Here is a 16,422-nt window from a genome sequence, read left to right on the forward strand (position 1 = left end):
ATGTGCTCAGATATTAGGGGTGGGGGGGAACCTCTGACAAGTAGCTAGATAGAGAAATCACATCTTCCCCCAGGGAACCAAATTAGCTGGTCCAGGACAGCCTGCGGTTCAGAAATCATTTCTCGCTGCTGGGACTCTGGGTTTGCCCAGCAACCAATGCAAGGATTAGACTGTAACAAGCGACTCCCACGAACGGCAGTTCAAACAGCGGCTGGCTTCTTAGCCCACTGCTCGGCAGCAGACGCAGACCAGAGGCTGGGTCTGCTGGCCCTCGTCCAAACCAGCTGGGCTTGGACCTCAAACCGAGGCTGTGGAGGGCTTTAACCTGCCATGCATTTATGGCGTAGCCTCAGACAAACCACAGCTCAGCTGGGAAAGCACAGCTGGTTGGATGGGAGCCATTCCCAGAGTGGCACCACACGCTACCCCAGCATCCAGCCGTGTGGTCAGGACGCCGGGCTCCACGGATCATGCGGCAGTATTCTCAGTCGAACCCCCCCATGTCCTGGTGTACGTCTGCACGGCACGCAGCAGTGTGCTAAAGGTAGCCGGGTGGCCGTGCTGGCCCGGGTGGTGACTCAGGCTAGCTGCCTGAGTCCGTGCCCGGGGAGCCGGTGGGACTGCATCAGGGGGCTAGCCCGAGCCGCCACTCGTGCCTCACTGGCCTTGCTGCTATTTGCAGGTGCTAGCTCGCAGAGTGCTAGTGCGCGACTGTCTACGCAGGCTGGAAACCACCCCGCCCAGCCGCAGCAGAGAGGTTCCCTTAGTGAGAACAGGAGAGCTCTCTTCACAGTCTACTCTTGCGTCTTGGGGGCTGGGAGAGGGAAGCAGGCTTTGGGGATGAATTACGGGGTGAACGGGCTCGGGAAATCACGAGCATGGCACTGCTGGGACGATGACTGGCTGCCAACCACACCCAGACAGGCTCTGCTGGCGTCTCTTGTCCCTTACTGATCGCACTGGTGAATTTGTCAAAGTAGCTGAATGGGAACAGCGGCTCCGGCAGCTCTCGAAAGAAAAGCTTCAACGCGCCCGTGATGACGTGGACATCCTCCCACCGGCCATCATCCAGGTCCAGATGTTCATCTGCAGGGAGCAGGCAGGCAGGCAGGTTAGACCCTGCAGTGGTACTGGGGCGAGACACAGGGGCTTCCTCTATACCTCTGTGTCAAGTCAGAGACTTTCCCGGGCCCTGAGCACGTTCAAGTTAAGCCTGTGCCCAGTGCGTGCACAGGACCAGAGCGCAGAGAGGAGAGTGCTGCTCTTTAGTTCGGGGGGGGGGGGAAGAACTGAAGTATCAGCTACGTGTTTTGAACAGGGAGGGTGATTAGCCACTGGAACAAGCTACCGAAGGACGGGGGAGATCCTCCACCTCTTGAAGTCTTCAGCTCCAGAGCGGAGGCCTTTCGGGAAGATGGTTTAGCCAAACACCAATTACTGGGCTCAGCACAGGGGTAACGGGGCAAGGGACTCTGCCCGTGCTGTGCAGGAGGTCAGCCTAGATGATCTAAATGGCCCCTTTGGCCCTTAGACCCTGTGACTCCAAACAGGAGTGGAACGAGGGCTGCAATTCAGTGCCTGCCAACACCACTTGCCGGAACCACTTACACGAAGTATCTAAAAAGTGCCTCGTTCTGGGTTTGTCCAGCACCGAGCACAGCCGGGTCCTGATCCTCTGGGCGCTGCGGTAACACCACTAGTAACCCAAGGCTGACCACCGGATGGAAGGTGCTAGGGAGATGCCATTGCTAGTATCGCTGCAGTGAGACTGGACACGGCTTTCTCCTCCAATTCTCACAAACCCAGCTGAATGAGGGTCCCGCTGCTGGTCCCACGGTGCTCATGGGATGCGTCTGCCTCTGCTAAAAGCCCCCCGCCCCCAAGGATAACCCAAAGGGGGCAGAGCAGGAACTAGCTGCGTTCCTACGTCTGGCAAGGCCCTGTAGTATCTAGTGGGCAGGGAACTGCTGAGAGATTGCTGCCAGCCCCTTGCAGAGACCAGCGCACACCCCAGGCCTCACTCTGTCTGTCTGAACAACAACCCAGGCTTTGAAATCCAGAGCCCAGAATCTGCCCCACATTCTGCCTGGCGTTGATCACAGCCCACGGAGAATCACAGGGCAAATCTCCCATTGGCTCCAATGGGCACAGGATCTCAGCCACAGCTTTTCAGACCAGAGGGGCCCATTTTGATCATCTAGTCCAGTGGCTCTCAACCACTCCAGATGACTGCGCCCCTTCCAGGGCTCTGATTGGTCTTGCACGCCCCAAGTTTCACCTCGCTTGGAAACGGTTTGCTTACACAATCAGCCATCAAAATACAAGATTGCAGCACACTCTTACTGGAAAATGGCTGATGGTCTCGTGTTTACCATCTAATTATACAATAACTCACTGGACTATAAATCGTTGTGCTTCCATTTCAGCGCACAGCACACAGGGCAGTGTAAACAAGGCGCTGCCTGTATGAAATGCTAGTCTGTGCTGACTTTGCTAGTGCTTCTTATGTTGCCTATTGAAAACTTTGGCAAATATCTAGCGGAGTTGATGTACCCCCTGGAAGACAGATCTCTGGTTGAGAGCCACGGATCTAGTCTGACCTCCTGTGTAACACAGACCAGAAAACCACACCCAGAGATTCCTGCACCGAGTCCATTAACTTCTGGTTGAGCCAGAGAGAGACACCAACCGTTAACACTTCAGAGTGATCCACCCCACCCTAGGTCAGTTGTTCCAGTAGTTATTTACCCTTGCTGTAAACCATGGGCCCCCTATTTGCAGTGTGGGTGTTCTCGCTCCAGCATCCACCCCCTGGACCTTGCTGTACTTCTGTCTGCAGGATTAAAGAGCCCTCAGCTATCAGACACCTTCACTGCCTTTTTTTTTCCAATATGCTGAGCTCTTCTAAAAACAGGACCATTTCTTGCGGCGTCTAAATGGGAGCTGGCCCTTGTAGGCAGAGAGTACATCCTCCCCTAGCCGTCTCTTTCATAAGCTAAGTAGATCTCCGTTAGCCTGTGGCCCTTTCTGTCTCTCTCAGGCAGGTTTTCCAGATCTTGAATCTAGAACTGGTTAAGACTCAGAATTTCCATTCTGGGGGAAATTCTGACATTAAAAAAAGGTTCATTCCAATTTGGAATGGAAAATAGAATTTTCCAAGTTTCCATAGAAGGGAAATGGAAGTTTTCATTTGGGAAAAAACTGAACCGGACTAGACGACTCCAGGGACGCTCCTGTTTCATTGGAAAGTTCCCCAACCAGCTGTTCCTGAATTGTGACTCTTCTCTGAAATCTCACCAATTTTTCAACACCCTTTTTAACGTGGGGACACAGTATTCTGGTGACAAATGACCCAAACAGGCTTTCAAAGCCTGACCGGTTTACCTGGTTCTGGATTGGTTCACCTTCCTAAATCGGAAAAAGATTTTAAAAAACCCAAGGGGAATTTATTTAGAGACATTCGATGGTGAAAAAGAGTCACACCATACGCTGAAAGCAGGCCTACCGTGATCCACTTTGTAGCGCAGTTTCTGCACAGTTGCCAGATTTCCACTTATTCGATAAAGTCCATCAATGTCCAAACCTATAGGGCAGAGAACAAAACGACCAGTCGCCCACAGCCAACCGGACAATGGGAACATACCAAGAAGGAGCTGGAGAGAAGTGGCCCTAGAGCAGTGGTTCCCAACTTGTGGCCTGGGGGGTCAGAAGTGGCCTGCAGTTCCCCTGCCGCTGGCTGCATAAGGACCCAGGCGGAGCGCGTTTCTGTGGGGCTAAAAGACCAGTGCGGGCTTCTTGCTGCAGCCAAGGGGACGGGAGATCAGTGCTCCCCTCCCCCTGGCTGTAACAGGGAGCCCGGCAAAGCGCTCTTGGGTTCAAAGGCACTAGGGTCCCTGCTGGAGCCAGAGGGGGGGAGCACTGATCTCCTGTTCCCCGACTGCAGAAGGGACGCACTGCCTAGGGACCCAGGTTGCTGAACTTCTGTCTGGCTGCAGTGGGGTGGGTGGGTGACCTGCTGGTGGAGCCTGGTGGCCCTTCAGGGCTGTAAAAATGAGATCCGTGGCCCTCGAGCCAAAAAGGCTGGGAACCCCTGCCCTAGCGTTTCCCACATAAAACAAGCCCCTTGCGAAGATCACTTCATGCTCCGTAGCTGCTCGTAGGGCCAGCGTTCTCAAACGGGCGGGAGAGTTTTGCAAAAGTGCTCGGCGTCCTGGGTGCCGATCCGGATCGCCACGTTCCCGGGGGTGCTTAGCACCTGCTGTGCCTAGCTCCTGGGGAAAGCTGGCACAGGCTGGAGGTGCTCAGCAACTGGAAAGCGGGCCCCGAGCTCTTTTGAGCACCTGGCTGCCCTGGTTCCTTAGCGCCGAATGGCGTGGTGTGCTCCCGCAGAGAGCAGTGGGGCCCTCTGTGCCCACCACCCTGGGCTCATGTTTGGAGCCTGCCCTGGGGGAGGGAGCAGTGGTTTAGATGATGCAGCAGGACAGGTCTGGCGCATCCCCACGTACGCAGAGAACTGTGAGCGGAGCAGGGCCAGGCAGGTTTGAAAGACAGTAGAGAAAAGCAGGTTAGAAACTTCCATGCTGCTTTCTTTTCTGCTTCTCCTGGGGCGTGCTTTTCAGGGTGGAAGTGGACATGCAGAAACCACTCCAACAGCCTGCTTTACAAGCCCTGATTTAGCCAAGCATCAGGATGTAAAATGAAGGAGCCAGATGCTAACAGCAATTAACTGCTCCATTAGTCAGTTATTGGGACGTTTCTGGGGACACTAAACCCCCCAAGTCTGCAGCCCCTTCTTGCAGCGCGCCTAGGCCCGGAGGCACCAGCTGACACTGGGAGGGGCTGCAATGCCAGAGATGGTGCAGAAACGTGCTCCAGGGATCCCAGCCGGTAGGGGCTGTCTAGGGGAGCTCTTGGACTCTCTGGTCTTTAGTGAGGAGGATTTGAGAGGTTACCTCTGTGTTCCACCGTCTGGATGCACTTCTGCACAAACCGCGGCACCGCGCTGCGCTCCCGCTCACACAGAACTTGCAAGGAGCAGCCAAACACTTGGTCTGAAAAACAAGCCAACAACCCCAGACATTTAGGCCAGTAACTCGGGGTCTCCCAGGGGGTCAGGATGCTTTGCTCCCCCACCCGGCTCCCCCTGGGTTGCTGGTCTGGGGATGTCCGGTCCCAGATAGCCATGTTAGGGGATGTGCTTTGCTTGTGGCTGGGAGGTCTGGGTTTTCTGGCTAGGAAGAAGGGTTTGTTTCCCTCGCGAGTGTCCCCGCCCTCCCAGCCCTGTACCTTTAATGTACCCTCGCTCCCGCAGGAACTGCAGGGGGGGGCGTTTCTGGAGGAGCTTTCGCAGGCGGTTCCGAACTTTGCTGGTGTCACTATCGGAGGCCAGGCTGCCGGCCGTCGGCCCGGAGGCTGCGGGAGACAAGAGAGAGCGTTTCACAGCCAGACCCAAAGAGGCCCCTGCAGTGGAGGAGATGGGCGCCGTTCCCCGAATGGGCTGCAGTAAGGATGCTGGATCCAGCACGGCTAAACGCAGGAGAGCTCCCACTCCTCTCCCAGATGTAGGAGAGTAAAGAGGTAAAAGCTGAACAAATGGTCAGGCCTAAGTTCCAGGGAACGGGGTCAAGGCACCGGCAAACCTCATTTCTGGTAATTGGTGTGAATTCTAGTTAGGGTCTAAAGAGCGGGAGTTCTGTAGCACTTTAAAGACTAACACACTTAATTTCTGCAGGCGTAAGCTTTCGTGGGCTGCAACCCACTTCCTCAGATGTAAGGAACAGAAATCAGATGGGGGTGTATAAACACATCCAAAGGTAAGGAACAACAATGGGGAAGGTAGATATGAGCAAAGTCCATTCAGTTAGAGTAGCTGTGGCCCATTCACAACCATTGATTAGGAGGTGAGGATGTGAGAACAGTGACAATTACTTCTTGTAATGAGAGAACCATTCCAAGTGTCTTCTAGACCCAGTTTGAGGCTAACAAAATATCTATCGCCATTCCTGCACAGGGCCAGCGTGGGAAGAAAGCATTATCTTCCTCCCCCCCCCGGCCCCGGCATGCCTGTACTGCAAAGAACGTCAGTGTGAAGTGGATAGGTTTTGAGGTGATGCACCTGCCCTCTGTATGGCAATCCTGTAACAACAAACCGAGGCGGGTATCCTAGTGTTCATCATGCAGTTGTTAATATTCACTTTGTAGGCGTCACTGTAACCAAATCCGGGTCCATGGGGAGTTGCTGGCAATGGATACATTGACATGCTACTATGGGTAAAAGGATTGTAGGGTAACCCCCTCGTTGCTCACTCGCGGTGTCGAGGTGGATCGAGCAGGCCATAAAGGTTCCGTCTCCCCAATCCGCCCCCGGGACAACCTGTCTGGTTATTTCTAACACCAGACACCCTGGCTTAGGGGAGCCCCTTTCCTGTAAGCTCCCCCTCTCCGACTCACCAGGCGGGGGGGCAGCAAGGAGTGTCCCCTGGCTTCCTGGCAGCAGGTGCAGAAGCCAGCAGGGAAGAAGAGGACGGCCTCGATTTCCTCCTCTCCTCTGAAGGAAGTTTGATCCTCCCCCATCAGCTCCCCATCCACGCCCAGGGCCGAGGAGGAGGAGAAGTGTTCATGTCCACCCAGTCCAGCTCTCTCTGCTGGTCTTTGGATGCAGGAGATCGCAGCAGGGATTTCAGAACCCGCCGGGAACGGCCACCCAGGCCTTGCTGGGACGGGTTTGGTCCTGCCTCTCTCTGGCCAGGCACTTATCTGGCCCTGGTCACTTGGGGATCTGAACCCCCTGAACAGGGGTGGGCGCCCCAGGGGTCTCTCCCTGTCCAGGCTGCCGGCGCCACGCATGGCTTGCGGCTCTCTGGCAGAGAGACTTGTTCTCCAGCCCCCCTTTGCCTCCTCTTGCACGTCCTTCCGCAGCGCCACACGGCGGCCACCAGAGCTGACGTCTTCCAGGGGTGGTGCTGGGGGGCGGGGCTTACGGGGGCTATGGCCACCCCAAAACTTGCCGTAGGCCCCCCCCATAGCTGCCCCTCCCCCAGCAGAGGTCAAATGTTATGGGGAAGTGGCATAGCATTGCCCCCCATACTGCCGTCATTTGACGCAGCCCCCCATTTTCTGTCTCGCCCACCTCAGCCCCCTCCTGCCCCCCCAGATCTCGGGCTGCTGGGTGACCAGCTGGCTGCCCCTCCTAGCTTTAAACGGCAAAGGAAAGGCCATGCTAGACGGTGTCCTGTCGGGGGGACGTTCCCACACCACGCCTGGTGCTGCTGGGCGCCCGGCGTCACAGCACACAGCCCCCCAGCTCCTCCAGCCCGATTCCTGCCTCCCGACCCCCCAGACAGGAGATGCCTTTGAAACAAAGGGCTTGATGTGACCTGGCTTTGAGCACACGAGCCGGGGGAGGGGGACGCAGCTTGCGTTCGTGTCGCTGCCTCTGCCCGTCAGCCAGTGCGCCCTGCAATCCAGCGTGGGGCCGGCTATGGGGCCGATGTGCAGCCTGCTCTGGCGGCACAAGCCACCATCGGGGCCCTTGTGTAGCTAGCGCAGCTCTGCCTGGCCCTTCAGCCGAGCAGACAAGTTCATCTGCAGCACGCTGGCCGCTCCTAGGTAGGCTCAGAGCGGGGGTGGACCAGCGAGGGCCCACAGGGCTTTCCCGACCAGGCTGCCCCACCCAGATCTCACCCACTGACCTGGATTCCTTTTCTCCTCGTCTCTCTCTTTAGAGTTCCCCAGTCTCTCTCTGGATCCGAAGTCTGCAATGTTTTCATTCTCATCTTCAAAGGGAAAGTCTGTGGACTAAGGGAGACACGTTATCAGATTGCTTTGGTCTCCTTCCCAAAAGATCTCAGTGGCGTGTAGCTAAGGGCAGGACATGTGGTGCTTTCCGGAGCCTGCTAGACACAGCCGGGTAGGTTTGGAGGGAGCCTGCGGATAATGTGAAAATTCTCACCCCCGACACACAAGCGATGGGCCACGAGTCAGTCTGGATACAACAAATAATTTAACAGTCAGCTCCTTGGGGCAGGGATGGTCTTTTTTCATCTGTGTTTGTACAGCACCTAGCGCACTGGGGCCTCGGGGCTACGGCAGTGCAGAGAACGCAACAGCAGCACGAGCCAACCTGAAACTTCGCTCAAAATGCCACTTTTTTTTTGAGGTTAGGGCAAGAAAACCCAATCCCTCCGTGCTGAGCTCCCAGGAGGATGTTTCTAGCAGCCAACGTGCCCGGAGATCTCACGAGAAAGCCTGTCCTTGCCTGACTGACAGCCCCAGGGTGGCCGTGCTAGGTCCTAAAGACGAGACCTGGGTGCGGCTCCGGGAGATGGAAAGGGAAGGTGAAGCTGAGCAGGGGTGGAGAAGGGGGTCCGGGTGGAACCAGAGTCAGTGCCGAGGATGGGGGTGTGGTGTGCAGCCCCCAGTAATACTTAGCTGGGTCCCTGTCCCCATCTGGGGGCTGGACCATGTAAAAGGGCTGAACGAAGGGGCCTGATCCTGGAACTCTAGCCCCAGAGGCTCCTGCTGGTTGGCCCGGAGGTCCCGGGTTCAGCCCCCACCCGGGGGCCAGCCCCTGGGGACAGCATTAACAAAACACCAAGAGAAGCGCCTGCTCACCAGCTTGTCAATGCTGTCGGCGATCGCCTTCTGCCACGTGGCGACGATGGACTCGGAGTCGTGCTGGATCAGGAACTCGGAACCATCGCGGGTCTTCAGCTGCAAAAAGCGGCAGAGGAAGTGACGGGAGTGAAACAGACGCTGCACAGCCTCCAGGGCGAGCGTCCGGAGAGGGAGGAGGGGGGCAACTGACCCCGAGGCAGCCCCCAAGGCGACAGCCCTCCGGAGAGTCCCTAGGGGAAGAAGGGCAGGTTCTTTCCATTACACAACAGCGATCGGGCACCAGTGGGCTGGGCTGAGACATGGATGCGTGACGGGGCCACTGCTGAGGGTCCTGACTTCTGTGCAATCTTACAGCTCAGGCCTCTGCTCCTGGGGCACCCCGAATGCCCATCGACTTCGCCGGGTGCACAGACACTGTAGGAGCTGGCCCAAAGTCTTTGGTGCCCCCCAGTCCCAAGGCAAAGACGCCTGGCTCCTTGCATCGGACTCCCTCGGCCCTACACTCTGGCTCTGCTCTGTATTTAGCTGCATCTTCTGGGCCTTCTCTGTCGGAGTCTCTCCCGGCTGCGCCTGCAACCGGGCCAGGCAGGTGGGGAATTGTGATCAAGTCCCAGCTTGGTTCCATCCCCTGGCCCGCTGCATGGGTGTAAACAGTCACTGGCGGGGAGTTTCCTTGTCAATGCAGAGTCCCTAAGAGCCAGGGTTTGGCCGTCCCAAAGGACCCCGCTGTCTGCAGTGACAATGGGGACCGACCCGTGGTGCCCTGTGTGCGCAGAGAGGGGTCCTGCAGACGGAGCTCAGCAGAGGAGCAGATGGCACTTTTCAATTCTCCCTTTCCCGGAGGCTGGCTGCCCCTCGGCCGTAGCGTGCGGCCCTGGCGACGCGACGCTCACGACTTATTTAAAGCGTACACGGGGCTTGCTAAAAAGCAGCCTGGGGCGGCCTGGTCCGCTCATTCCGGCATAATTGGCAGGCGTGGGTCTGATCCTGGCACCCACACACCCAGCCTGGTACAACCCTTCGCATGGATGCAATTACACTGCAATACCAGTGCCGAACACCCGCACAGCTCATTCCCCGACCTGTACCGGTCTGGCTATCCCAGGCGAAGTACCTTTGTCCCAGGATAACTGCATCCACACAGGGCCCGTTCGCTGTCGTGATCCCAGGGTAGTTCCACCCGTACAACCTGGGGTTGCGGTTCTCCGGGCACCACCCCTCCCACGGTCACCTCGCTGCAAGGGGAGGGGAAACCACCCCGCTGGGACCAAGGAGCACGGCCCAGCCACTTTGCCTGGGGCAGGCGACAGCGCCGGGCGGCAGAGAATGTGAAGGGGCCGTTAGCCCACAAAGTGCAGCAAAACGAGCAGCCAGTTTGGGGGGTTGGGGAAATCTAAGTAGCTAAGGACGAGATCCGATTAGGACCCAGCGAGAAGGAGACAGGTGTGAGGGGCGTGTGCACGCGCGTGCGAGAGAGCATCTGACTCTAGAAGACACCAGCCAGAGGGGGCATCAGCTCCTGCGTACAACACCTCTTCTCGCCAGCCTCCGGACGCTCCCTTGGCTCTTGTCTACACAGAGTCGAACCGGTTTAGTTACAGGTGTGAATATAAAGCTGTTCAGTGAAACCCCAGCCAGGAAAGGCTTAATCCTGCCTCAGCCCTGGGGGGCGGGAGCAGCTGGCCTCCTGAGAGCCCTGTCAGCCCTGCATTTCTAGGAGTCTCTGGCCCAGGCGACAAGACAGTGTTGTGCTGGCGTAGCTTTGTCGGCAAGAGGGTTACCAAAAAAAAAAAAAAATCACTCCCGTTTCCCGACAGCCCAGCCTGCCCAAACCCAGGGCAGACAACTGCCCAGAAGAGTGCGTCTGCGGCCGTAGCGAAGGTCCTTGGGGGAGGTGATGTCCCAACGCTGGGACTGGGAGAAGAACTTCTGCTGGCTTCTGTTGTGTCTACACTAGGGGGCTCTGCTGGCCCAGCTATCCGGCCCAGGCTCTGTAGTGCAGAGACGACCTTAGATTCCAATCCAGCAGCGGCTTATTTCAGGGCTGGTCTGCTCTACAGTGCTTTGGCCGGCATAGCTATCCCAGCATCGCCACGCCAGCCGAGTGCCTGCCGGACATGCGGCAAAAGGAGCTCTCCTGCCAGCACAGGTACACCACCTCCCCGAAGGGCGCTAACTAAGCTGCCAGACACGCTCTTCCATCAGCACTGTTGCGTCTACACTAGGGGTTTTGCCAGCATCACTATCGGGGGTGGGATGATTTTCCCACACCCCTAGTCGACACAGCTATGCTGGCAAAATTTTGCAGTGCAGATGTTCAGGGACAGGGTTCAGCTAAACCCAAGTAAACCTCCCTTAAACCCAAGTAAGAGTTGACGCACGGTCTGCATGGGTTCAACTAGCCCAGTTTGCATGTGGACAAGGCCTTGGTGCTTCCAGGGGTTTTAGCCTCTTGGCCAACACAACACAACACAACACCCTCCGCCCCAGGCTCTGGGGACACTACCAAAGCAGCGCTGAGCAGACTCACCTCCAGCACGTTCTTCTTGCTGGATTTCTCTTTGGGAGCCCAGGACACAGTGGCCCCCCTCAGCTCCACGGTATGTTCAGGCGTGGTCAGCATGGAAGGATGTTTCTGGCGGGAGAAAAGCAGACGATCAGCCCCGAGGAGACACAGGTTTCAGGGCTACGTTCACAGGAGCAGAGCAGCGAGGCTGGCGCAGGGTGAAGGACGTCAGCGCTGCGTGGGGCATAAAACCCACCACGTGGGCAGGGCTCCCAGGTCTGTGCCCGGCATTTCTGCCTGGCTCAGAGCTGGGCGTGAGTGGGCAGAGGCCGGTAGAGCCAGCGCGGTCCTGCCCACCTGCCATCGCCCCCCAGGTGTGGTCCCTGCCAAGAACAGGCAGCCTGGCTCTGGGTAGGAAGGGCTGCAGTGTCAGAGCAGGACTGGGGAGGCCACGGTTCCCAGTGAGCCGCAGCTGAAGGAGGGAGAGACCCAGCAAGCAGGGCCGGGTGCGCCCGGTGAGTGAGGGGAAGGGACGGGGCGCTGGCAAGCCGGGCCCAGGAACGGGACAGGTGCTCACGGGGAGAACAAAGCGCCGAGTGCCTTCAGAGAACATGCCCTGCTGAGAGTCAGTGCACTTCGCCTTAGTGACTGACCCCAGCCCGGCGCCCAACACAGCCCAGGGTGGCTACAGACAAGAGGACCCTGGTGGTCTCCTCTTCCAATCTGAGCTGGCGGAGGGCAGCTCCCCCAGACTCAGACTGCCACGGGCTACCGGGCGTGCTAGCCGAGATCACGAGGCAGGCTCCAAACCATCGTCAGACTGGCTTAAAAATCACGAGGCTTTTAAACAAACTGACAATAACGACGTGGGGTCTCGTCATGTGCCGCGTGGTGCTGGAGCCACTCAGGGGTTGTGTTTTCCAGCTTTGTCTCCACAACCACAAGGGTAGAAACTTACTTTTTTAAAATGGAAAGCTGAGATTCTCGCCTAATCGTGTTTCCAGGAGCTGCAAACATCAAATATCACAAGCCCTGGGATAAAGTCGCCAGAGGGGCCAGCATTATCGCACGGCCTGCAGAATCTCAGCTTTCATTAAAAAAAAAAAAAACCCCACCGTATTTCCACCCCTCGTGGCTGGAAAGTTAACCACCCCAGCATGCGCGGAGTGTGACTGTCTGTTGCAGCGATGTCTGCCTGCATCTGCCAAAGGGCTGAAACGAGAGCTCAGAGAGGAACGGACTCTGCTGGCCCCTAGCAATCCCACGGGGGAGAGGGATGAGTGGTACAGCTCAGTGATGACAATTTACTCGTCATCATTAACTATTTAAGTGTGCCTGAGCTTTATGTCAATTTCCTCCTGAGGTCACCGGGAGAGCCGGTGTGCGTCCAGGGGAGTTTGGAATCCAAAACTGATACTCATGGACCATAATTAAAAATTTAATTCAACCCTCCACCTCCCCAATGCACTGGACACCCCCAGCCTAGCGTGTTTCCAAGATGAGCTCGACACTAGAAACTTTTGCCAGCATAGCAAGATCAGGTAGGGCTGCAATATTATTTGAATATGGGCAAAACCCCTCGCGTAGATGCAGTTATACTGGCGAAAACGTCCTTTTGCTGGGAGAGCTCGTTTTGCGCTGGTGTGAGCGAGATCAGCAGCTCCACTATGACTACGCTCCAACCTCGTGGGCTGGGACTTTCCACCGAGCCAGTACACATGAGGAATTAATCCGGAGCCAGGGAGGGGTTGAATTTCGAGAGCAATATTTATCTCTGATTAACTCCCTGTGTGGACACTTATCCCAGAGTAAGAGCCGTTTTCTGGCTTAGTTTAATCCACCTCCAAAATTAAATTTCTTACTAGTTTTTAATAGCCTATTTCCACAATTGCTATTCTGGTCAATTTTCCCAGGAAGAAAGGCCTAGGGGAGTTAGGAACCCAGATCCCATTGACACCCAATCCCCTGATGTTCCTTTGAAATTCCAGCCTTCATCTCCTACCACTTAGGAAATTGCATCAGACATTTCAGTGGGCTGAAGAGCTCCCAGGTGCAGCATTTTTATCAATTCCCCCCCACGTGAGCCTCAGTGACAGAGTTAATAGGAGTGGGGGGGCCCCCTGGAAACGCCCCTAAAGAGCTCCACGCACTGGGCCTGGATGTCGACTTTTACCTCTCACGCAGACACACCCAGACACAGCAAGTTCCTTGCAGACGCCTTTCTATTCTCGCGCCCATTCTCTTCCCTTTGCGGCAACACGTCACCAAAAGCATTGCAAGCCCACATCAGCACCGAGACGCGTGACAACACCCACCAACCTGTTAGTGGCCTTCCCTATTTTGAGCGGCTCTGACCACAGCTTGAAGTTTTGGTTTTCCTTTGCTGCTGGCGGGGAACTTACTCGCATCTCTTGTTATAAACACTAACCCGGGAGGGGGAAAATAGCCCTTGCAGAGCAGCTGCCTGGTACCCACACGAACAGGGGGCTTTTGAGTGCAAACTAGCCATCCAATTTCAGATTGCAGAGCCAGATTTGCCTGGAGCAAAAAGCTCCAGCCCTCATCTCCCACGATTTTCAGGGTCAATTTGGAGCCGAGAAATCAGCCACGGCCAAAGGCTGCTCCCCGATTAACTCCTTGCAGAAAGCTTGCTTGGGATATCTGTGAAGTGGCTCCTGCAGGGTGATGAGGAAGGGAGGGCATGAGCCAGGGGCTGGGAAAGCATGGGGGTGTCTAGGGAGGGGCCGGGAAATTGTTCTGCTGGGGAGCAGCCTGGTGCCCATCAGTAGTTCTGGAGCTGGGCTGAGCAAGGACTGTAGCCAAAGAAGGCAACTCACCAAACTGCTGGAGGACAAATGCTTTGACTCCTTAAAAAAGGTCAAGATGCCCCCCTCCAGGACGGTCCAGGACGAGCTCCAGTTCTTCCTGGGGGAGGACACAGGACGGAAGCATTAAAAGCTCAGGCGCCGGCCACGAGGGAAGGACCCTGCTTCCCTGCTGCCAGCTGAGGAAGGGAAGGTGGGACACAAACAGCCTGGGGGCCCCTTTTCAGCCAGCAGCAGCGAGTCCCCAGAGCGGCGAGCTGGGAGACTGCATCCCTCCCTCTGCCTGTCCCGGTGTGTCTTCACTGCAGGCCTAGCCCGGGGATCGGCACCGTGGTCAGAAGCCCCGGGTTGGCCCTGGGTCCTCACAGGTGCCGTGTCTCCCCCCCACCCGCATGCATGTCACTAGGATTTCTGGGGGGTCGCCCATGGGTCTTTGTGCTGCACGAAGCTGAGCCACTTTGTGACTCTCTGTCCTACCCCTGCCAGGCACATGGGGGGAATGGGGGCAGAAGGCGTTGGAGGGACTTTGTCTCCCTCCTCATTGTGGTGTCTGTGGTTAGAGCCCTGGCCTGCCCACAATGGGCCAGCTCGTCCGAGTTGACCCCCCCCCCCACTTGGGTACAAGGGCTGCGTGTGTGGACAGGAGGGGGGTTGGGGCAATACCCGGGGAAGCGCCCAGGCTAACCCGGCACTGAAGACAAACACAGAGCGTGTACTGGGGAACCCTGTCCCCTAGGCGGCTCCGGGATGTCCTGGACCCTGGAGGATGGTGCAGTGGGGGATAAGGGCCATAGCAGGAGAGCGAATCTCTCCTCAGTCTGGTCTTGGAACAGAAGCTGGATCTCACATTTGGAGAAATTTGCAGAACTCATAAAAAATGGTGGGCCACCCCCTCACAGAGCGGGACAGACAGTGGCTTTCCTAGTTTAGTCGGACCTAGTTCAGGTGCTCCTCGGGCCCCCCCACTGCAGTATCTGAGCGCCCCTGTGTGGTACGGCTGTCACCCCACCGCACAGACAGAGCTGCGGCACAGAGACGCACGGAACAGGTCTGCACTGCAGCGTGCGTAGACAGACTTCAGCGCAGGCGGTACAAGACCACCCGGGACGCCGAGCACTGGCCTGACTGGCTCGCCGGCGCTTGAGAACATGCTGCCGCGGCTTCCCAGCTCTTGGTACTTGTGCTAGCTATATCGAAGTCTGTCTGCACGTGCTGGAGTTCCCCCCACTGCGACGGAGCACCAGCACCCTGCGTGACCTGACCCAGCGTCACACAGGAAACCCGGGGCAGAGTGGAGAATATTAACACAAACGACTTGACTTGTTAGTGACGCGTCTCCCTTGAGCCACAGATCAAGCTGCAGCAGGACACACCCCACTCACCCCCACCCTTAACAGGGAGGAAATCAGATGGTTATGGGAAAAGCTTCCTTTATTGTTTGCCACCATCAGGCTGCCTACAGCACGGTTAATAGGCTTTGCCTCCCTCCTCTTCCGATATGCCACGGCAGCACGTCCCCTGGACTCATTCAGCCCTTTGCCTCAACAGTCACCTCAGACGCTCCTGTCCAAGAGATGGGCACAACTGCCCCTCACACAGCTCGTGCGTGTGCAAAGCTGTCCTGCCTGAACACAGCTGAGGTTGCACTGAGCCTGCACCGGGGCCAGGCAAAGGAGGTAGCTTCCCCCTGGGTTGCAATTCAATCTCTCCTACCCCTCTCACGCAGATCGCCCAGGGAGCCGCCTTGCCGGAGCCCTGGGGAAGCTGCATAAAGGCAAAGCGCTGTTCTCTCAGCCCCACATCCCACTGCAATGTCAGGGGGTTGGAATGGCAGCAGGGTGCCTAATGAGCATGCTCTGCATCGGTCACGTACGGCTTTATTCTTTTCCTCTGTAAACCTCAGCTGCTAATGCAACGACACCTCACGCAGGGCCAGCCACGCCCCTCGTAAAATGGATTTGCTCAGCTGCTTATGGGATGCTTGGAGTGGAAAAAGCCTCCTGGGTACTAAGGGTGCACTTGTCCCCGCCGCTCAGCGGTGGGCTGAGATGGGGGGTCCGTGTGGGGCTGAGCGGGAGACTGTGGACGTACCAATCACGGGCAGCAGTGTCAGGAGACGGAGAGCTGCCCGTCAGAGTCACTGGGGGAAAGCGCTGGCCCGTGTTATGCAAGCAGTCAGACCGGGCGATGGGAACTGCTTCTCCTGGCTTTGGGAATCTCTGACTGAACAACACGCACTGCCAGGAAAAACAGGACATGGGGGCTTTAAACCTGCCTGCAGCACTGGCGCTCTGTGCTGGGGCAGCCCCGGCGCGGGGAGGAGAGCTCTGAGTTTAGCCTACTTCTAGTGACGGGCTCAGTCTATTTAGCTGGCCAAAGAGAAGGGTGAGCGGTGACGTGATCACAGCCTGCACGCCTGTACCTGGGGAACACATCATTAGTAACGGGCTGTGCAGCCTGGCAGAGACAGGTCCA

General features: G+C 57.0%; 1 protein-coding gene across 3 annotated transcripts in view; it reads right to left on the bottom strand.

Annotated features, from left to right (window-relative positions):
* ARHGAP27 (Rho GTPase activating protein 27) overlaps positions 1-16,422 on the bottom strand; it is a 56,505-nt gene that overhangs the window by 3,443 nt on the left and 36,640 nt on the right. For all 3 annotated transcript variants that reach the window (XM_067556278.1, XM_067556280.1, XM_067556279.1), the window contains 8 exons: positions 13,960-14,047; positions 11,147-11,251; positions 8,614-8,712; positions 7,692-7,797; positions 5,287-5,412; positions 4,953-5,051; positions 3,506-3,583; positions 952-1,086 (listed from right to left, as the gene is read on the bottom strand). In XM_067556278.1, coding sequence (XP_067412379.1) covers positions 952-1,086; positions 3,506-3,583; positions 4,953-5,051; positions 5,287-5,412; positions 7,692-7,797; positions 8,614-8,712; positions 11,147-11,251; positions 13,960-14,047 — 836 coding nt within the window. The remainder of the gene's footprint in view (positions 1-951; positions 1,087-3,505; positions 3,584-4,952; positions 5,052-5,286; positions 5,413-7,691; positions 7,798-8,613; positions 8,713-11,146; positions 11,252-13,959; positions 14,048-16,422) is intronic.

The sequence above is a fragment of the Emydura macquarii genome, unplaced genomic scaffold, assembly GCF_026122565.2.
Source record: "Emydura macquarii macquarii isolate MOO-44397 ecotype Brisbane River unplaced genomic scaffold, CSIRO-AGI_Emac_v2 contig_1692, whole genome shotgun sequence".
Classification (NCBI taxonomy): Eukaryota; Metazoa; Chordata; order Testudines; family Chelidae; genus Emydura; species Emydura macquarii.